Source organism: Parus major, chromosome 3, assembly GCF_001522545.3.
Source record: "Parus major isolate Abel chromosome 3, Parus_major1.1, whole genome shotgun sequence".
NCBI lineage: Eukaryota > Metazoa > Chordata > Aves > Passeriformes > Paridae > Parus > Parus major.
Window position 1 is genome coordinate 67,217,380 of NC_031770.1, and position 22,687 is coordinate 67,240,066.

The following is a 22,687-nucleotide window of genomic DNA, read 5'->3' on the forward strand; positions in this document are numbered from 1 at the left end:
CACCCCCCCCCTCCGCTCCCTAATGGCACGTTCCACTCGCGGCGGGCAGGCGGCGAGCGCCCACAGCTGAGGCAACGGTTGGGATGTTCCACCGCAGGAACTCAGGGGGCGCGGCTTCCGGGCGCCGGCTTCGAAACAGGGCTGCGCCTCCGCTTCTGCCATGACCCAGTCGGTGGTGGTGCAGGGTAAGGGGGTCGTGGCGCCCAGACCTTCCGCCGTGCCCTCCCCGTGCCTGAGCCGTGTCTCTCCCCTTTGCAGTGGGACAGTGCGGGAACCAGGTGGGATGCCGTTTCTGGGACCTGGCGCTGCGGGAACACGCCGCTGTCAACAAGGTAGGGGCGCCGCCGGCCCGGGGCGAGCCGCCCTCTCTGCCTTCCGCGTTCGTCGCTGTGACTGCGGAGCGCTGTGTTTGTTTGGTTAAACTGAGGGCGCTTCACTGTGAGCACAACCACCCCCAGCTTCTCGTGACGTAGGACTAATCGTGAAAAAAAAAAAGCCTAGGGTGAACTATCAAGAGTCCTTGTTAAGTTAGAGGGTGGGCAGCCACCAGCCGTGTGAAGTTTAACGGGGATTGGAGCATCCTACACCTGGGATGGGACAACGCTGGATGTACGGACAGGCTGGGGACATAAATGAGAGGCTGGAAAGCGACGCTATGGAAAGAGACCTGGGGGTCCTGGTCAATGGCAAGTGGAACATGAGCCAGCAGTGCCCTGACAGCCAGGAGGGCCAACCCTGCCCTGGAGGACATCAGGCACAGCATGGCCAGCTGGGCAAGGGAGGGGATTGTTCGGCTCTGCTCTGAGCTGGGGTGGCCTCACCTCCAGTGCTGGGGGTAATTTTGGGCGCCAAAATATAAAAAAAACCACATTAAGCTGTTAGAGAACATCCAAAGAAGGGCCATGAGGAAAGTGAAGAGTCTTGGGGTAAAACCATACGAGGAGCAGCTGAGGTCACTTGGCCTGTTCAGCCTGGAGGGAGAGGAAACTGAGGGTCTCATTGCAGTCTGCAGCATTCTCATGAGGGGAAGAAGAGATACAGACACTGATCTCTTCTCTGTCGTGACCAGTGACAGGATCCAAAGGAATGGCCTGAAGCTGTGTCAGGGAATGTTTGTGTTACATATTAGAAAAAGGTTGTTCACCCAGAGGGTGGTTGGGCACTGGAGCAGACTCCCCAGCACCAAGCCCGTCAGAGTTCAAGAAGCATTTGGACAGCACTCTCGGGCTCATGGTGTGACTTTTGGGGTGTCCTTTGAAAGGCTGAGAGTTGGACTCTATGTTCCTTCTGTGTCCCTTCCAACTCAGAATATTCTGTGATCACTAATTCTGGTCAGCTTTCTCCAGCATTTCCACACCGAAAAGCTCAGTGTATCTCCCTACGGCCAGGCATTAGCAGGTCTGAGACAGTTAACAACACAGTAAGGGCTGTTCAGTGCTCATACTTCGCCACTGGCAGTAAAGCAAAAGAGGATACCCCCAAAGCCCACCATTGTTTTCCATGTTAGCTCATGCAATGACTTCCTGTACAGTTTTACTGACCAAAATAGCAACATGAGGGCATAGGATTGAACAAAAACTCACTTTTCTTGCTGTGACTATAAAGCACTTAAGGTATTTAAACTTGTCAGATCTCTTTAGATTTATGCTGGGGTAAGTAATTTCCATGCTATCCCTTGGCAGGGAGTTCAAGAATCAGTGTGATCAGTTTTTGCAGAACTCCATTGCCATTGGTGTCACAAGCATGGAACCCATGATGAGCTGAGAGTTGTATCAGTGATGAACTCAGCGGAAGAGCAGCTCTTCAGTTTTTAATAATTGCATTGGGATCTTCAGTAAACTGCTACAGTTGCTTAATCCTGTGCTGAAAAATTAATTTCCTAGTTACATTCTCTTCTCAGTTTTTAATGACAAGCTGATGTTTCAATGAAATGTTCTTTTTAGAGCTGACTAGAACTAGCTGGATTCAATGGAGATGTTCACTCAGTTTCAAGTGATGAGGTTTGGCAGGTGTCCTTCAGAGGTCCCTTCCAACTTAATTTATTCCATGAAAAAGCACTGAGAATTTTTGACATTACACATCATTTTGTGTTGTTTCCTTTTAGAAAGGAATTTATGATGAAGCCTTAAGCAGTTTCTTCAGGAATGTAGATACAAGGTAAGTTTTGATCTAGTAGTTCATGAGTTTACATGGTAGATCAGCGCTTATGGTATCTTCTTTTAACCTAAGTTATAATTTTCTTTAAGTCATATTCAGCTTGTGCAAGAAATATTTTGCTCTCTTAAGTTCTCCTCAAAACAAAAACAAAAAAATCATTTTCCTTATCTTTGCATTTCCATTATATACTTCAGTAGTTAAATGTGTTGAAAGTGTGTCGGTTTGTTTTCCTTTCCTCCTGTACCAAACGTGGACAGTCGAGATCTGATAGCTTTAACCACTGCAGATAAAATTCAGATTGTGTGCCCTCTGAATACCAACTGAGCAGCATTTCTTGAAGAGTTGTAAGAGGAATTGTATACAAGATAGTAAAAAAAACCTTTTTCTCATTTAGAAATTTTTAGAAAAAAAAAATTTGTCTTATTTATCTGACTATTTTATTATCCAGAGTGGTGTCTATAATTGTTTTTTTATAAGTTAATGAATTCATACCTTAAAACCATTCGGTCATCTCTTATCTATCCAGTTACAAAAATCCTTGCAGTTTGCAAGAAAGAAATACTTGGGATAGCCTGTTGCATTTTAATCAATAAAAAAAGTTTGATCAACCTCTGTTTCCTTCCATTATATGAAAAGGTTGCTGTACAGCAGTGTGATTTTAACTAGAACAGCACTGAAATCCAAATAACTTTGTCTGAAATTTTACCTCTTTGAAAGAACATTGCAAATGTATTGAAGTTTATCATCATCATTCCATATCAATATTTCCGACACCTTTTCATTTTTTGAATCAAGAAAATTCGATCATAAAAAATGTCTGCTTCTGTATGTGCCAGACGAAACCTCCAATTTTGTAACTGACAGGTTGGCTGCAATAGAAGCATCTGTTTTCTCTCTCAGCAACCTGGTCAAGTGGAAGGTGTCCCTGCCCATGGCGGGGGGTTGGAACTGGATGATCTTTAATGTCCCTTCCAGCTCAAGCCATCCCATGGATATAGGAATGTTGGGATTTTTTTTTCAGCAATTGAATCCAAGTGATTGAAAGTATGATCTGGCATGAAAGACAACAAAGCCAACAGTAAGAAAAAGAAATGTTCTGGGGTTGGTTCTATTTCCTCTTTGAATTTTGTTAGGCCCTGAAGAGAAATTCTCTAGGTGGATTTACTGGTGCTGTAGCGTACTCCTGCAGGTATTGTGTAGGCTAGAGGAGTCACAAGAGCGTAGAAGTGTCCAGTGACCATCTTTGCTTGAGAAGCTGGAAAATTCTTGAGTAATCCAGGGCAGCCCTGGACTCTTTGCCCCTTATTCTTGATGGGGTTCGGTAGTGAATTTTAGCTGATGTTTTGTGAATATAGTGGCAGTTAAATGTAGAATGGTCTAAGACTTACTTTAAATTTTGGTTTGGCCATCTCCCAGATTAGGTAAATAATGGAAAAGAAAATAAGTTCAATCTTCCCTGCCTTTTTTTTTCCCTTTGTGCTAAATATAGTTTGGCTAGACCATAGTATCTCATCCTTTGAGTGGGAAAAAATGTGATTCTAACATAACGTATAGTCTGCTGTGTTGGCTCAATGCAACCAGTCCTGGGAAAGAAAGAAGATTTAGCTATGTCAGCCCAGCAGGATTTTTGAACTGGTAAATTATAATAAGCAGAATAAATCAAGCACAGCACTGTGCTGGTGCAGTTACAGAGCTTTCACACCTCAAGCACAAGCACAGTGTTGTACTACCCCCACTGAAATGCTCATGGGGAGCTTTTTTCCATTGTTTGATGTGGATGCACATATCATATGCTGATAAAAGATGATCCTTCCCAATTTTGGCAATGCTTGCAGAATTGCTTCAAAGCAGAGGCTGTATCTGAGAGTAAACTCTCATGCTTATCTTTCATCTTCTTGAGGTCATGTTTAGGATAATTCTGATTGAGATCATGTCCTGTAATTGTATTATTTTCAGGAATTATGAGGTCTTAGCATCATGTTCAGCGTGTTTCTGTTTGTTTGCATTGTCATAGTCCTCCCAACACGAAATAGATAAAATTTTATTGTAGTATAAATTTTATGCTACGAATCTGATCTTAGATTTTTCTGTTACTATTTTTTTTTCAGAAGTGGTGATAATGGTCCTGATATTTACAAAGGAAAAATCTGCTCTTTAAAAGCACGAGTAAGGCAATCTATAAAGGTCACTCTTTTTACAATGAATATTTATGTCCAGCTGTGTGGGAATTGTCATGAAGTTCTTAAAATTGCACATAGGTTTAAATACTGCTTTGAACAGTAAAATTTCTAATATTAACTTTTATTAATGCAGTAATACAGTTTGCTGCCAGTCTTGTTGAGTAATTTTATTGGAATTTTATTAAAATTATTGTAGATACTATCAACTGAGGATTTGGTTTCTTTGAGCCACTTTAAATGATTAAGAAGCAAAGAAACATAAAAATGTTTTAATTTTTTTATTCCCAAGTAGTGGGGCAAAACATAAAATTTTAACAAAATTTCATCATCTGAAATGCAGTCCTATCAAACAACTTCTAGCAAATCAGCTAAGGTGAATCTAGTTGGTCTCCTGGTTAAAAACTGGGGAGGGAAAAAGTTTCTCTGGAGCAGAGTAGAAACAGAATTCCTTTTGTATTGTAAATAATTTCGTATTTCTTTGTGTGATTATTTCAAGGGTGGTTTGCTTACTGACTGATTTAAATTCTTTCCATTCTCAAAGGCTCTGTTGATTGACATGGAGGAGGGTGTGGTAAATGAAATTCTACAGGGACCATTGAGGGATGTGTTTGATAGCAAGCAACTTATCACAGATGTTTCTGGTTCAGGAAACAACTGGTGAGAACCTCTTTAGAACACATTTCTTAGCAGCTAATTAGATGGTATTTGAAAGGGGAAATGATAACATTGCTTTGAGTCTTCTGCACCTGGAGAGCTGCAGCATTTTACTAGCAAACTTGGAGTCACTGTTGCCTGGAGGAGGGCTTTGAAAAGGCTCTTACAGAAGAATAATTCTGCTGATATATCATTTTATCTCTTTTTTTTCTCCTTAGTTTTTGATTCTCTTCATGCTTTTTATTTTTGTTTCTTTGGCATTCAGCTGCTTTCATTGCTTAGTCGAAGCCATAATCTAGTTTGAGACTGTGCAGCTACTGTGGAAATGAGATATATGAACAAATGTGCTTCTGGTTTCTAAGCACTGCAGAGTCTGGCTTTGTGCATATAAACTACAAATTACCAAAAGGGATATTCAGAAAATGATTGATTAACATAATGAATTCCAAATTTTCACAGAGACCTTAAGGTACTCTAATTCAGTGCACTACAGACTGGAAAGCAAATCACCAGCCAATGTACCAAAAGAGAGTGCAATATGGGGAGTAAAAGAGTCTTTACTATCTATTACTAGACAAGTGTGTAGAAAATTAGCTGTTTGGGGATTTTTGTTACTAGTAGCAACTGACTTGCAGAGTACTCAAAAGATGATCTATACACTTATTACCTAGGGATATCTTTATTGTTACATAGGGATATCTTTATTGTTAAGGACTATGTACCTTTCATTTCATTACTACAATTGGATCATGCAGTGTGGAAGTTTATTTCCTTTTCAGTACAGAATAATAAGTGCATACTCCAAAGTTGTGAACTTAGAGCTGTTTGCATCCTCCAAGTTAAAACCATGTCCTGACTTCCATATGCTCTTATGTAGTCGCAACCTAAAAACTCACAGATGAGGTGTTGCACCCAGCTTTGGACTCTGAACTCTAACATGTCACATAGAAGGAGTTAAAATTAAAACTTTAAAGTTTGATTTTTGTGGGTGTGTTTTAAAGTACTTTTCTTATCCTCAGGGCTGTAGGTCATAAGATATATGGCTGTCAGTACCGAGAAAACATAGTGGAAAAGCTGAGAAAAACTGCTGAACATTGTGACTGTCTACAGTGTTTCTTTATAATTCATTCCATGGGAGGTGGTAAGTAATCTTTTTATGGGAAGTGTGATTGCAGTAGCCACAGATGAAAAAAAGAAAATAGATGGATCTTGAAAATAAAAACAATATAATAATCTATATCATTCAGAATGCAGATTTTTAAAAAATTAATATAGTATAATTAAGTGGACCTGTAATTATTTATCACTTGTTTTGTTAGAGCACTGAGGAGCTCTAATGTGCTGCTCCGAACCAAAATGAAACTAAAATTCTAAAGATGAGGCAATGAGATCAAGACAGATACTAAAGACATACACTGAGGTATTACCGATCAGAAGAAGGGTCAGTGACCTCTGAACACTGACAGCATTGTCATAATCAAGTTGGTTTTAATTGTGGGGAGTTTTGTAAAAAGCTTTGAAGAAGACTTCTAATGTCGTTTAACTTCAGAAAAACTTAGTTTTTCTGTTTTCCTTCCACATAATTCACTTGAATCTGATCTAGTTACTTTGTTAATAAGCCAAAAGGGAGAATCCTTTACAGTGACAATTTTGTCATTATTACATTGCCATCAAACCTTCCTACTGCAGAAATCTGAGAATAGAATGCATTATAACTGGTTATGATGTGGAAAAAGACACAGAAAATAGCTCTTAACTATGAAGCAAGATTTTGTCAAGGGCCTTTTTTGTGGCTATTTGCTTAATTTCAGAGACCCTGCAGGTTCTGTTTCTGTTATTGTGAAAACTGCTGTCTTGTTCATAGACTAAATTGTCTGCCACTGAGAATGTAGCTGGATATTCAGAAAAAGACCACAGTTCAATTCTTTGTTTTGAACTCAGGTCTGTGTGCTTAGTGTTAATGAGGAAAAAAGCCTGTGTGCTGGGGGGCAGGGGCAGTTCATTTTTTTACTGAAGAATGAGAAAATTTCATAAAGAAACCCTAAAAGGAAAATAGTATTGTTTGGGAAAGTTCAATGCTTTTAAGCAAGTGTTGTGTTTCATAATTCAAATTAAAGAATTGAAAACAAGAAGCAGAAATATTAGGTCAGAAAATGTTTGTTGTGTAATGGGACTTCATGGTTTACAGAAAACTTTGAGAGTGTATCCTTCATCATGATTGTCATACTGTGGGAAATAATTTTATTATTTAATTATTTTCCTGTCTGGGAAAAACCTTCCTGCCTTAATTACCTTTGAGTAGCCTCTACTGTCAGCCAAATGCTTCAGAAAATATACGTTAACATATATAATTGAAAAGTTGTATGTCTCCTACGTGAGTCTTAGAGCCTAAGATAATGTGGGGAACCTGTCTTCTCTAATTCTGTCTTCATTCATAATTAGGGACAGGATCTGGTCTTGGAACTTTTGTACTAAATTTGCTTGAGGAGGAATTCCCAGAAGTATACAGATTTGTTACTTCAGTTTATCCATCTGGTGAAGATGATGTTATTACTTCTCCATATAACAGTGTTCTGGCTATGAAGGAGCTTAATGAACATGCAGACTGTGTGCTACCAATAGAGAATGAGGTAAGAAATAATATTCTATTTCTGTAATTTTTTTATTAGACAGTGGAAGTGTCTCTTCCTTTTCATTACTGATTTACGTACCAAATCTCCAAAAGCATCATTTCACTTCTTAAAGTAATAATTGAACTTCTAAGTCACTTGCAAGTTTTTGAAATTAACATGGGTTTCTCTAAAAAGTTGTTTTGCTCCTTCAGAGTAAGGTAGAGTGAATTTTTTCATGGGTATTTCAAGGTAAACAGTGAAAAGCTTCTTATTTACTGAGGTAGAGTGTCTTCTATTCTTTTAGCAATCAATTTTTGCATAGTATTAGTAGGGTCCTGCAAGGACCTCTGACTTCTCCAGATTCCAGCAAACTTAACTGTGCTGATTAGTGATATGGGAATCATAGATATACGTGACCTTGCAAAGTGCTAGACTCATTTGAATTGACCTTTGTTGACTGTCTTGCTGTTTACTTATGAAAACAAAGCAAGAGAAAGTGAAATTTAGTGAGAGACCATATTTTTTTGCTTCAGGTGTTATCTTCTAAAACTGCATTTTAAATTTTCATAAGGATTTTGAATAGTTGAATAAAATTCAAACTTCTGAGTCAAGCTGTGTATATATTTGTGATATGTAAGGCACAGGCTTTTAGAAGCATTTCAGTCAACTGGAATTGCTCCAAAGTTAGACTTAGATTTATCAAAGGTACAATCTTTAAACTAACAGTACAATGTCTGAGCTTTAAAGATTATTAGAAATTAAAAAGTGCAGTACTGAATTTCAAAGTTCTGTACTCAAGACTACTTCTGTGCTTTTTTTTCCCTCTCTCTCTCCAAGTCTCTGTTTGAGATAGTTAATAAAATTCATCAGATGATCAATTCTGGGAAGTTAGGATCGACTGTGAAGCAAAACAGCTTGCTAACATCAAGTGCAGGGAGTGCAAAAACGCTACAAGAGAAGCCATTTGATGCAATGAATAATATTGTAGCCAACTTGCTGCTGCACCTGACAAGGTAAAGGTACAGGTTTTTCCTCTGTAACAAAGTGGGATTGTTGGAGGTGGTGTGTGCAGTAAATATACAGACCTGCATCAACTTGAGTAATATTAACTTGTTTTCATTCAATATGACTTCTCTTTTTAAGAATTGGTTACTAAATGCTAAAGTATTTGGAAGTACTCAGATTGTAATGGTGTTGCTTTAGCCATGATAGTCTTAAAACTGAAATAATTTTATAGGCAGAAGGATATTGCCTTCCACTAGTGCCTAATGGAGCCCATGGAGGTTTGCCTTTCTAGGCCAGTTGCACTATTTTATAAATGTTGTCAGATCATTTCTGCTTGTAAACTGTCTATTGCTGCAAGAAGTATAATTCTGGACATTTGGCCTGTTTTTCTTTTAAGCAGCTTGTCAGGAATGCTGACTCACATGTGTTTTATTGTAGCCTCTTTAGTAAAAGTGATATCAATTAACTGGTAATAACCAGCTGGTATTAATTAACCAGTATTAAGTTGTATTAAACAATATTAATAATACTGAATCAGTGCTAAAGACTACAACTGGGAAACAAGGAATTTTTCTTGGTAATTTATTGTTCTTTAATGGGACGTGTAAGTAAATAAGACATAGCACTGTTACTGCCAGATGTGAAAGTTTTCTAATTACACTTGAACACTTGCTTAAATGCTGTGTTGTTTTATAATTTTATTGTGCAGAACAGCTGAAAAATAGATTTCATAGAAGTTTACCTTATAGAAGTGATTTACTTAGTTTGTAGCAGTTTCATAAAAGTTTGTTAATTTTTCAGCTCTGCTAGATTTGAAGGTTCCCTAAACATGGATCTCAATGAAATCAGCATGAATTTGGTTCCATTTCCTCGACTTCATTATTTGGTTTCAAGTTTGACTCCTCTGTATACACTGGCAGATGTTAATGTTCCTTCTAGAAGGTAAAAAAAATATTATTAGAGTTTCACATTTAAAGCTTAATTTCTGATTTTTCCATAGTTTTCATTTAAAAATTGCATTCTGTAGCAACACTAAGGGTGGAAGTTTTAAAACTTGTATGTCTGCCATATTTTCGAATTCATCCTGCTGATTTATGTTGATCCAGTAAACTTGACATCCTTTTAATCTCTGCTGGAAGTGTTTCTGTTGGGAAAATGTGTTACTTAGAACCCACACCAAAAGTTCTTTTGAGTAACAGTTTGCACTTGACTGACAAAATGCTCTAAAGACAAACAAGAGATTAACTAGGCTCTTTGGGGAAATAACAGCGTCTTTCTTCAGTCTGGAGATGCAGTGAGTGCAGTGAGCCTATTTAACATCTTATTTTAATAAGCTGATGTGTCAAATTTTGTGAAATATTTATCCCTCTGACATAGCGGAAAAAATACCAGTTAAAATAGATTTTACTGGGTTTGATGGAGTGTGTTCTGTCAGCAAGAGGACCAAACAGTGTTAGAGACAGCTAAGGGCAAGTGATGCAAAGTGGAGAAGAGGACAGGACCACACTTATTTTCCAGTAGCAAGTTGTGACAGATCTGTTGAAAACATACCTTGAGGGCTGGAGGGAAGGTAGCAGACTATGAGGAGATGGTCTCGAAGATGTTTCAGAATGAAGTGGGAACTCTAATATATTTGTGTCCTTTATTTTTTTGTAATAGGCATGTGGCAGAGGTGATACAAGAAAAAAGAAATAGAGATTATAAATCTACAGCATTTGAAACATGGAAAGAATAGCTGAGATGTTGTGGGTGCATGGAACACCATCTTTAGTATCCATAGTACAGGGAAACTTGGTTAAGGAAGTGAAGAGAGAAAGATCTGCAGTGTCATCTTTTAAAGCAGTCATGTGTGATAAAATTAGAATAAGTAGACTAGGCAAGTATGTATAGCCTGTCTTTTCCCAAATCATTAATCAAAATTAACACAGTTCTATGACTCAGTGATCCTTTTAAATAATGAAGGCAGATAATCAGTTCTGTAGTGATCATCAGCACTTTGATATTTCTTGTCAGATCCTTCCCAGTTAGACTGTCCACTCAAATTGCCACATAACCAGAACCCCAAGTAGTTAAATCCTTTTACAGATTTTTAAGACTTTGTAACCATTGGCCTCAAATTGCCTGTATAAAGGCAACTTCTCTGACTAAACAGTGGCTTGTAACTTAAGGGTGAGGAAAAAATGCATCCAGTATGTTTATAAAAACTTCTAATGCCAACCTATGTACATATAAAGGTTTAAATCTTTCCTATCATTTATGGTCCTGGGTTAAATGTACCTTTATGCAGAATTTTATGAACTTTTCAATCCTGAAGGTGGCATTCTGTAGAACTTTCGTATCCTACTTCACTAAGAGTAGATAACTTTTTTTTTCTCCCAGGCTGGATCAGATGTTCTCAGATGCATTTAGCAGAGATCATCAACTAATTCAAGCAGATCCAAAGCACAGCCTCTACCTCGCCTGTGCACTTCTTGTTCGAGGAAACGTGCAGGTTTCAGACCTTCGCAGAAATATTGAAAGGTTTGTAATACCAGACAGAGTAGTCATGGCATTTGTACAGAAACCAGCAGTTGTTCAGAGCATTCCAGCTTTTCATTTGAACAGTTCGAATACCAAATCGGTTAACTTCAACACCCTTTTCTAAATTTTGAAGAGAGGAAAACATAATTAACTTATATAATGAGTGAAAATAAGTCATATTATTCCTGGATTTCCAAGTAAAGGGAGGTGCTACTGCTCTCTTTCTCCAAATTGCAAAAAAAAATCAAAGCCCAGCCTTCCAGGGGGTCTCCCAACAGCAAAGGATCTTGGAGTAATGAGTTCTGTAGTAGTAGTTTGTTTTTGCTGGACAAAAGGCCCTTCTCTTTCAATGGTTACTTTCATGTAGGTAGGACATCATCTTTATTTTAACAGCTTTGTGCTGCTAGCACCCATTTTCTACCTTGAACACTACTGAGCTGCATAGATGTAACAGGAAAGGCAGGCAGAATGGAATTTATAGGCAGACAGGTGCACGGAGAAAATCTCTGGGAATCTAAAGTACTTTACTGATTTCAAAACTACAGGTGGACTGATTGTCCCCACACAGTATTAATCTGCCCCTTTACTAAATCTCAGAGTGCTTGCAGTCCCTTTTATAGAAACAGGTACTCATAACTTCACTTGTCAAATCCCAATGCATTGAATTAACAAAACACAATTGATGTTTGCAATTTAAATTTAACACAAAGATATGGTGCTTTAGTCTGAAGTCTAAAATATCTTATTCACAGTAATAGTTATAACTGTCCTCCTTAATCTTGAGTGCTTAAATGTTAACTTTTTCAGACTGTTAGTTGAAACTGTTAGTAGTTAGCCTTTGTGTTCTTTATATTCCTTAGATAACTAAATTTTTGTATCACAGGCTGAAGCCTTCTCTTCACTTTGTCTCCTGGAATCAAGAGGGCTGGAAAACTGGTTTGTGTTCAGTACCTCCTGTGGGCCATTCCCATTCTCTTCTGGCTTTAGCAAACAACACATGCATAAAACCAACTTTCATTGAACTCAAAGACAGATTTATGAAGCTCTACAAGAAAAAGGTGCAACTGTTACCATTATTAACATCCATAGTCACGAAACATTAGCATATTGCATTATTGAAACACAGACCTTAGTGTCATGAAGGGACTGCCTATAATTAACAGCCCAAGGGCTATATTTGTCTGACCAAGTAGTTCAAAGCCCCATCCAACCTGACCAAGACCACTTCCAGGGATGAAGCATCCACAGGTTCTCTGGGAAACTTGTTCCAGTAAAGAATTTCTTCCTAATATCTAGTCTAAACCTTGGAGTCCACCAGGCTTTCTCTCACTTTGCTTCCTCAGCAGGACAGGACAGGAGAAAAGTACAGTGAAAAACTTGTGGGTCAAGGTAAAGACAGGGAGAACACCTAGTTATTGTCATGAGCTAAACAGACCTGGCATTTGGAAAATCAATTTAATTTATTGCCAATAATAGCAAAGTAGGATGGCAAGACATAAAAATAAAACTGAAAGCACCTTCACCTCCATTCCTGCTGCCTTCTTCTCAGACTCAGAATTCTGCCTCTGTTCCTTCTTAGCTGATCTTAGTGTCTGCAGGGCTGTTCCTCTCACATTTTCTTGAGTCTTCTCTCTCACAGCTATTATGCAGCATTTTTACCCCTTGATAAATATGTTGTCACAGAGGCATTGCCAGCATCACTAATGGGCTCAGCTGTGGCCAGTGGTAGGTCCATACTGGAGCTGGCTGGGATGGTTCTGTTCAGCATGGGGGCAGCTCCTCACAAAAGTCCCCCCTGCAGCCCTGCGTTCCCCTTGCTACCAAAACCCTGCCATGTAAACACAATCCACAGCTGGTCAGGCATACCCAAGAATGCCTGGGTATGAAAAGATGGGTGTTTAAGAAGTCAGTAATATTGACTGTGATTGACTAGGGAATTGTTACCAAAGTCACCAAGTTTTTAAACAAGGGATGTCATGGTATAAGCCTCTAAGTGCTGTTTCAAAAGTGCTTGCATTCCCCCATTCAGTATAGTTTAAATGGTATTTATGGAGCCAAAGAAATCAAATACCAAGAAAAGGATAACACTGATTTTTATTTTTTTTTATTCTCTTAGGCTCACCTTCACCATTATCTGCAAATAGATGGGATGGAGCAAAGCTGTTTTTCGGAAGCTATATCCTCTTTGTCTGACCTAATAGAAGAGTACAATGAATTGGATGCTACAAAAGATGGGCCTAGAATAGATCCTTCAAGACTGAAGATCGCTGTTTAAAGAAGGAAGAACTGATTTTAAAAACAACAAAAAACTTTCCCTAAGCAAGCAGCTGCATCAGTTAACCTGAGTAACTTGCAGCATGCTATTGTAATTCCAAAGTGGGACCAGCACAACAGCTTCCTTACCTCAAGAGTTGTCATTAAGTGGTGAGCCATGCCTGTAGGAAAGATTTGAAGGCACCTAATTGTGGCTGGTATCAGTAAGGGCAGTAATCCTAACTGTGGAATAAATTGACACACGATGTGCTGTGAAGAAAAGGAGGAGAGATTGTATGTAGTAGCCAAAAATATAATTCCTCTCAGACTTACAGTAAACTAAAGGTAGGTCTTGCTTCAAAGAAGGATCACTATTGCTAGATTTAGTTTTTAACAAGTGACTACAAAGAGAAGAAAAGCCCATGTTGTCTTCTCAAAGATGAAAGCAAGTCTTTAATGAAACTGCTTTCTTATACTTTTGCAGTAGACATTTCAGAATGCTCTAAGCTATGTTCCATGTTTTAGCATTTCTGCTTCTATGTTGTACTTAGCTATATTAGAGCATTCTCAGTTGATACCAAAATTGAAAAAAATTCCAAAAAATAAATTTTGTTTCAAGTATTATACTTTGAATATTAATTTTTTCATGATTCATGTTCATGAATGATGAGTTGCACTTGATAACGGGAATACCTCTGAATACCTCTGAGCGAAACATGCACTTATTGTTGTAATGACCATTTGGAGAAAAATGCTTATAGCCTTGAAAGAATGCAAGTAAAATAAATGTTTTAATATTTATAGTTATCAGGGTAAGCAGCTTTTTATATTACAGTAAGAACTTTTACAAAATAGAATGTACAGCTATTTCCAGTTGCTTTCCAGTGAACTGTTACAGATCAGAATGGATTGACATAATGATTTCTTGAAATTTGAAGTCCTAGCACAGTTGGAGTGGATATGTAAGTAAGCACAATTTTGAATGTATAAGCCTGTAAGTATTCAATAAAGTGATATTGTGATAACATTTGTTAAGAGCATTTTTTTAAGAAAATGTTCTAAAATAGCAATTTTCTTAAGTCTTGCTTCTATTATCTGCAGTTGCCCACTTATTTGTTCCTTTGCACATCCAGTATTTATATCCATAACACTAGAGAAAGACTATCTGTTGCAAAAAGCAGTCTGAGTTTAAAGCTGGTGACTTCTGTTTCCAAACAGCATTGATGTGTTTTACTATTGAAGATGTATAGCAGAAAAGGTTAATTTAAGAATGAGGAATGATAGATGAGGTATTACAGGGCAATTTTTTTCTTAATAGGTTCGAGCATCTATTTGTCTTTGTGGGCAAAAACTTGTTACAGCAGGATAGGAAGCTCTCTTGCTGTGCCTTTCTTAGTTACCGAAAGTTCTTGTTGGAGTACTGCTGGTGTTAGATACATCCTCCTCAAGAATGTATCTCCTCATGTAAAAACAGCTACATTTAAAAAGATGAAGATGCCATCTGGCGTTTTACAGGTGCTAGTTCATAAGTGAATGAATAGTCATGTGTGTAGTTTCATTATAAACACTGCTGTGGCAGGGGGTTATGCTGACTCTTCAAGGTGTAACTGTGCTGTTGCACTCCATGTGTTATAGTCGATGGTGTATTTTGTCATAGGAGTTTGAGTTGGGAAAATATATCTCCCGGAGCACTGCAAATCCTCTGACACACACAGGATGTTATCCACATCATCTTCCACCTGAAGAAGCCTTCGTTGGGACACTCAAACTGCACAGTGATCATTTTGGACTTATTAGGAATGCAGCACCGCTTGTCCAAGCACACTCCACAGAAAGTTAGTTTGTATCTTTGAGTAGTTGAGCATCCAGAAAAAACTAGCTTCTCTGCTGTTGGAAGCTGGAATGTTGGTTGACATGTTTTTCCCTTTGGAATCTGTAATATTAAAACACAGAAAACTCTGAACATTAAAAGCAGATCATGTAAAAAAAACTTGCAACGTTTATGTAGAAATATCTTGAAAGTTACTCAATCTGAAAGCTGCCTGATTTTCCCTTTGTCAGTCAACAAATAGAAAATATTTTGGGAGTGACTGTGCATCAGGACAGCATTAGCAGCACTTGTATTTCAGGGCACTATATTCTTTTGTTTGAAATCCCACATCTGTGGTTTGCTATTGAAACATGAACACTGATAGTAGAAGATATAGAAGACTAACTTTAAAACCCATAGAAAAGAAAGAAATAACTATTTTATTAGTACTTGCTAATACATCCATTTTTCCATTATTTCCAATATTTTAATTTTCTATTAGGAACATATTTTATGCAAGAAAATACCTTTATTTTCTTCAGCATATTTGTCAGACAAGGCTGAATGAAGCATAATCTCTTTTCTTTTTTCATTTCACATTTTCTGTTGTCATTGGTCACTCTGCTGGATATGCCCATGCCACAGGTCCTGGAACAGGGTGTCCAGGGAGTTGCCTGTATGAGGCACTTTTTCTTCAAAACTAGTGGTAAGCTTCTGTAAGCTAAGACAGCAATATTTTATTTATGCAGCCCCAAAAGGTTGAATTGAAAATACAAGGATAAGAATTTGATTTCTGTTTATGAAGGTATTTCAGTTGGCAAACCTAAAAATGAGAAATAAAATTTATACAAAATTCAGCTGAGCTGCAGTTAAACTTTGCTGATACTGGGTACTCAGATCCTAGCCAGGACAATGAAATTGTATGTATTATATGACCTTCCAGTTTAATGAGATGGAAATACTGTGTGAAAATAGTTAATTGTGGAATTTTTATGAAATGTTCAGATTTTTCTTTTGTTTTAGGCCAAGCATAGTTTGTAAAGGCTGCTGAGAACATTAATATTTGTATCTTTGTAGATTGATAAGAGTTTAGGTTTTGTATTGAGGAATAAAATTACCCAATCACTTTCAGATATCATTAAAAAGCCCGAGGACTGGATTAGGTGGAGTATGCTTAAAAAAAACAACATTGCAGTCAAAGGGTTCTACAAGAAAACTATGTAGAATCTGTGCATTTATGTAAAAGCATGGGCAGAATTACCTGGAATTACCAGAACTGCTATCTACTTGGAAAGTAGACAGCAACTTAAAGATCTCATTGAAGCCAGCAGTTTAAAAGCCTGACACAAATCTGCTATAAATAAAAGTTAAATGGTTGATTATACTTGGTACATTAAAGTATGACCTAGTTACATCTCTGTGTATCTGAATTAGGTAAATCAAATTGAAATGGAAGGCCAGAAAACAAGGGAAGAGGAGTAAAATGAAACTTACTATCCACTCTAACATCAAAGGGACTTTTCAAAACACATATTAGCTCATTGAGTCATCTGTGGAATTCATGGACAAGTTGACAAGATACTTCTGCTGGACTGGGAAATGGGAGGGGGAAGATTTTACTTGGAAAAAAAAAAAAATTCAAGGTGTTTTTCTTCAGAAGATTCCCAAAGAGCAGCATCCTACAGCGTGTACAGCCACGGCAGGGACAGGTGTTGGGTCCCTGAACTGAGCCCAATAGAAAGTGTGCTTTCTCAGCTGTGTGTCTGCTCTCAAGGCTATGCTGTGCAGCTGATCCAAATTCTGGAGTAAATGATGTCGTGTTGCAGTCAGTGAAGGAGTTACTGAAGGTTGGACTTCAGCTTTTGGATCTGCTGAAGGACTACAAGGTAAATGGCTTAATGATGTTCTTCAGGTATTGAAATACATTAATTTGGTTTGCGGTGAGATGTATTTCAGAGGTTCATATGGTTTGGTTGACATTGTTTTCAATGCATTATGGTCTCTCTTCAGTTAGATTAGCACTGTTCTCTAGAAGTTAAATCTCTCTTCAGTCGAAGTCAGTTGCTTTACCAAGTATGTGTTTATACAAGATATTAAGTGTCCTTCTGGTAAAAGGCTTTGATGTTGGATATAGGTATTGTATCATAATTCTGAAGTAAAGATGAACTTTTTTTTTTTTTTTATTTTGGCTTACTTGCATGACCACTGCTTACATGTGAGAACTTGTCCTAACTGGACTTCAGATTTTGTAAGCAGGTCTGTTTGCCTGCAGACTGATCAATGTGTGTCTACTCAGCAGCCTTTGATTAAGTTTTTCTGATCAGCATTGCAATCAATAAAATAAATAGTTTTATTTATTTTATTGATCCATGATGGTGATTCCATCTGCCACCAAATAAATGACTCTGCTTTCTGGTACCTGCATTAGCTGTATCGAAGATGATTTTCACCACAGAAAGTTGCACATGCACAGGGAAGGAGATTGCACAAGCGTAGCAGCTCTGGCCAGGGAAGGGCTGGCATAGCTGCTTCTGTCAATGGTGCTTCCTTAGAGTGAAAAAGAGAACTAGTGTTAGCAGCAGAGCAAGAATGGAGTTAAAGGGAACATCCATGGACCCTGGCAGAGTTGCATGGACAAGCTTATGAATGCTTTTCATCAGACTGAATAAAGAAACTTGAGGCAACTATTGTTCTTGCAGTGACCTAAAATTTGTGAATGCGGAAAAGCCACTAAGGCAATTTTTGTAGTTTTCTGCTTTCTATTGAAAGAGGAGACCTGCATAATGTTAATATATATATATATGAAAACGAAGACTGCCTAACACCACAAAGCAGGAAAAAGTGGGGCAGTTCCCAGGCTGTAAAATGGCTGTCCAGCAGTATCCCTAATTGGGCTGATCTGATGGGTAGCAAACTTCTGCAGAAAGATGCTTTGGCCAATTCCCTGGTGACAGAAGCCAAAAGCCTTTTTGCTTTTCACATTCATTAGGTTTAAAGAAATGAGTCTGTGACCTGAGAGTAACAGGGGTAAATGGGACACAACAGTCACTCTGGCAAAGGCCTTCAGCAAGAATTGGGCAAGTGCCAGTGTGCTGCCTGCCTGGCTGCTGGAGCCAGGGACGCTAAATGCAGAAAGACTCACATACAGAAAAGTTTACCAGCATAGCCAGGCTCACCTGACATCAGTCTGTAGTTGGTTGATTGAAGTTGCTTGTGCTGTCCCAGGCCACAGATGGATTGTCCTGGCTTCTTTCTGCCTGGGACCCTGGTGCAGGGACTTCCTGCTAATCTCGGTGTGAATACAGGGGTACATCCAATTGTACCACTGACACACAGGCACTTATAAATCCGGTTAGGCTGAAAGGTCTGCCCATTGGCATAATAAACTCCATTGAGCTCACATCCTACAGCTACCACATCTGAAAATGGTGAACAACAGTTACTAACATGGGAGGAGCACGTGGGTCTTGCTAACCAGAGTGCTAAAATGTGGTCAGTCTTTGTGACATCTTTGTAAATTATACAGCTTTGTAAATTAGACATCAACATATCTGCCTGTAATAGGCTTGTGCACAATGTGCACAACTGGTTTCACTAATGCAGTTTAGTTTAAATTCAGTCACAGCCCTACTCTCAGATTCTTGACTGAGCAGTTGGAGGACTAAATTAGGATAAATTCTTTAGCACAGAGCTGTGCAGCACATGCAAGCCGAGTGTTCCTCCAAAACCATTCACCCAGTGGTCCCCACCCACTTGGATTTCAATAAGGGAACGTGAAAGAACAACTTACATGCACACACGCCTGTTTCATACCTAGGCTCGTCTTCTGAGTAGTCGCAGTAGAGCCCTTTGTGGGGATCACAGACATCTGCTTCATTGCAGGGCTCTCCTGCCTGCTTGGCACAGACCTTACAGCAGCCACAGCCATCCTTCACCAGGCTGACCCCGGGGGTGCAGGCTGGCACCGGCGGGCATCGGCATGGCCAGTGGCAAACCTCTTTGCGCTGGACTTCGCCAGTTTCTGAAGGTTTATCTCCAGGCTGCTCTGGTGGGCTGTGGAAAAACTTACACACAGTGGGCTATTTTGAGCACTGAATGCATATGTGTAGCTGTAATAACATAAAATGAAGTCAACATGGAAAAAACTGAGAAGTTGCATGAAGATAGCCAACATTTCTAATTTCACAAGATCAAAACGCGAGGAAGGCTGTGAGGATTAGGTAGAAGACAGAGGACCATTTTCATCAGTCAGTGTCATACACTGAGATGTTCCACCAGTGAGCCTGGCCTACTGCTTGTACAAAACACAATTGACTGGTCTTTCCTTTGCCTTCTATAGAACAAAACTGAACAGAAGTTTTAAAAAAAGTGTTTTAAAGTCAATGGTGGTTTTATTGTAAATATTCCTTCCTAGAAACCTTCTATCAAATTAATTAGCTTTTGATTCCTCACATTGTTTTATAGCCAGCCATAGTCCTGTGTGCCAGTTCTGATGGCAAGACCCTTTTAAAATAGGGAACCTCTTTTGAGTGTTGCTTTTGCTCCAAAATTTGAGTAGATGCTTAGGAAGGAGCATTATAATATTTACAAATGCTCTTGTGCTAGATGCAAAAAATTAATCCTAATAAGGGAGGCTATAAGCTGCACTGAGTTTAATAGGTCACTTTCTAAGAGTGCATTTATTTGCATGACTAAACCTTCATTGAATCCAGGGCTTATGGAGCAAAGACACATCTCATTAAAGAGATTTGTATCAGCAGTAGGAAGTCAAGATCTAGCCAGAATTTACTGGTTTACACATTCTGTCTCAGAATTAATGTGTTTTTTTCTTTTTTTTTTTTTTTTTAAGTAAAGGAAGACCGAACTATTTCTTAATGAGCTTATTTTTCTGAAGCATGGGGGCAGATTAAGTTAGCACAATGTGAAAGGATCTATTTGAGATAGCTATAGTCTATCTCCATTTTTTAAAAACTACAACTAAAACATAGTGGTTTAGATCTTAGCATTAAATCTTTTCATGCTGCTGATTTCAGCAGAAATGCAGATCATGGTATAGTTATTCTCCATGGATGACTGGTTCTGTAGTTAAGGGGGGGCATGCACAGCACTTGGCCACTCTACAATGTAGCGCCTGGGAGCCACTCTCATCACACAGCTTTGACTGCCCAAAGAACAACAGGGAAAGAAGACCCAGCCAGCCCCTCATCAGATACCAGAATCACCATCAAGCTTGCAATAAAAAAAGCCAAAACATGTATCCTATATATATTTTTTTTTTCTGGGCATGTGAAGCCCAGCTTATCAATTTCTGTCCCTCCAAACTGCAAGGCTCTGCTGATGTAGACATCACCACCAGCAGAGATGCTGAGGGAAAGGGGTCATTCAGCTGGGGTTCCTTGCTGCTCAATTTTCTAACTGGAAGTATCTGCAGAATTCAGCATTTCATATGTCATAGCCCAAGAAAGCTCTTGCAGCATAATTGAGCTGGCTTAATTGAGTGCAGTACTAAATGACCTTTTAAAAGCCTTTTTTTCTACCCCTAATTTCCATTTTTCATGGTCATTTACGATACTTACGATATCTTAATCTGCAGCTACTAATGAAGCTACAAAGAAGTAGCTTTCAAGCTGAATGATTTTTAAGCTAGATATTAATTTACATAAGCAATTCATACAGTAAATGTATGTTAAACAATGTCATATGGTATTCCATGCAGTATGAAGAGGATTGTTGCATAAATGTTTCATTTATTAAAGGATTTCTTCTAATCCTTTTTATCTAAATGCAACAATAATACAGAAACAACTAACTCAAGTATACTCTTTAAGGCAGCTAAGCCTTTCCTATAAACCATAATGCTAATTTGATGGATGTGTGCATTGGCATATAAATGTTCTTAAAGGACTGTTCTGGAAAAAAGACAGGCAGGTGTTCTATACATTTAGCAGTGTTTAAGACAACATGGTTGCTTTAGGACACAGTTCCTTGCTGCTTCTTTCTTTAGAAGCAGAGTATTATTATTAATTATTATTACTATTATTATCATCATCAGGAATGTGGCCATATGCCAGCAATATGAGGGTTTTTTGGGGTTTTTTTTGTGGTTTGAACCAGATACCATGTTTCAACACGGGTATGTGTTGTGGGAAGTAACCTTATGTGCTTCAACCAATATGTTTAACTTGTATTACAAATTGAAACATGCTTTAAACCTACAGCCTTCTACTTCGGTGAGTTTCCTTTTTTTAGGAAAAGGTGCCAGCTAAAAGGTGTGAGACTAAAAAGTTCTTACAAAATAAGAAAAACACCATGAGGTGAATATCTGACAGTTTTACCCATGGAATTACTGAGAATTTAAGTTTACATGAAAAATCTTCACATATCTGTTAAGTTACAGTGAAAATGTAGTTTGCTTGTACAGTTTACAGGTCAAATATTTTTCTCATTTGTGCTTCCCCAAGTTTCTATACCAAAGCTATTCACATCACACAAGTCCCTTGCATACTTTTCCTGATCCTATGGGCAGATCAGAAAATGAGACCATTGTGTAAGAGCCCTTCATGTGTTGTTTGTTTTCCTGTGTTTTAAAGATTGAACAAGGTTAGTATGGCATAAATAAGCAAATAGCAAAATAGGCAATGTATTATGACTAATGTTTGGTTATCTTAGTCCGGCTTTAAATATGCAGAAAGCAGAGGGAGACAGCCATTTGAAATTCTGTTGACATTCATCTTGATTGTAAAGGAAAAATACACTGTGTACACATAAAGTGGATTTTCAAAATTAGGTAAATAAATAATGAAATTGGCCCTTGACACAAATACCTTTAGAAGAAACTATCACTTAAAATTTTCTCATAAGAGACAAAATATAACACAACCCAGGTACCTTTCTCATTTGTAAAATTAGCCTGAAGTCAGACTGCTCTGTATATATATATATATATATTTCTTTGCAAACACATGTATACATATATATTATGGAATATGAGCATAGATAAGATGTTTACTTTCTTACTGCATAGGATAGTCATTTGTGCTTATATTAAAAATAAAAAAAAATTTAAAAAAAGCAAAGTCAGTGACAATTTAAGCTTCCGTAACACTTTTTTCTTCCCACTAAGTCATATTAATGTACAAAGAGAAAAAAAATTACCAAAACATGACTGATGCAGTAAATAAGCTGCAAATGAAATTTACTCAGGAATAGGAATGGCTCTTTATTCTTTATGAAGAATTTGCTTCTCTGAAAGTTAATTCGTCATAAAGCAAATAAAAACTTTTAACTGGAACAAGGTGAGGAAGGGGAAAATTTTTTTTTTCTTTTTAATGAACTTACCTGTTGAGTGTAAGGGATGATGAAGATGGTGGGAACAAGGAGCCACCGCATGTTCCTGCACATTCAGAAGTGAAACTGGGAGATAGGGAACAAGCTGAGCTGTGTCAGAGGAAGCACTGAACACAAAGCTCTCCTCTGTCTCTCTTGCCAACCCTACT

The 22,687-nt window shown here is 38.2% G+C and overlaps 2 protein-coding genes across 5 annotated transcripts; one reads left to right on the forward strand and one right to left on the reverse strand.

The window, feature by feature from the left end:
* The first annotated feature begins 86 nt into the window (after positions 1-86).
* Positions 87-14,408, forward strand: TUBE1 (tubulin epsilon 1). Of its 4 annotated transcripts, none has more exons than XM_015623278.2 (12): positions 87-185; positions 259-332; positions 2,105-2,157; positions 4,266-4,323; positions 4,879-4,994; positions 6,011-6,132; positions 7,434-7,621; positions 8,441-8,616; positions 9,410-9,550; positions 10,988-11,128; positions 12,012-12,186; positions 13,245-14,408. In XM_015623278.2, the coding sequence occupies exons 1-12, from the start codon at positions 161-163 to the stop codon at positions 13,401-13,403; spliced, it is 1,428 nt and encodes a 475-aa protein (XP_015478764.1). In that variant the 5' UTR covers positions 87-160; the 3' UTR covers positions 13,404-14,408. The 4 variants fall into 4 exon arrangements, with proteins under 4 accessions (XP_015478764.1, XP_015478765.1, XP_018861733.1 ...); XM_015623279.2 differs by having other exon boundaries at positions 12,012-12,064; XM_019006188.2 differs by having other exon boundaries at positions 4,269-4,323.
* A 60-nt stretch (positions 14,409-14,468) lies between these two features.
* On the reverse strand, positions 14,469-22,580 carry CCN6 (cellular communication network factor 6). Its single transcript, XM_015620464.3, has 5 exons — positions 22,530-22,580; positions 18,982-19,255; positions 18,368-18,610; positions 15,719-15,912; positions 14,469-15,314 (listed from the first exon to the last, which is right to left on the reverse strand). Exons 1-5 carry the CDS (start codon positions 22,578-22,580, stop codon positions 15,033-15,035), a joined length of 1,044 nt encoding a protein of 347 aa, XP_015475950.1. The 3' UTR covers positions 14,469-15,032.
* Positions 22,581-22,687: the final 107 nt, after the last annotated feature.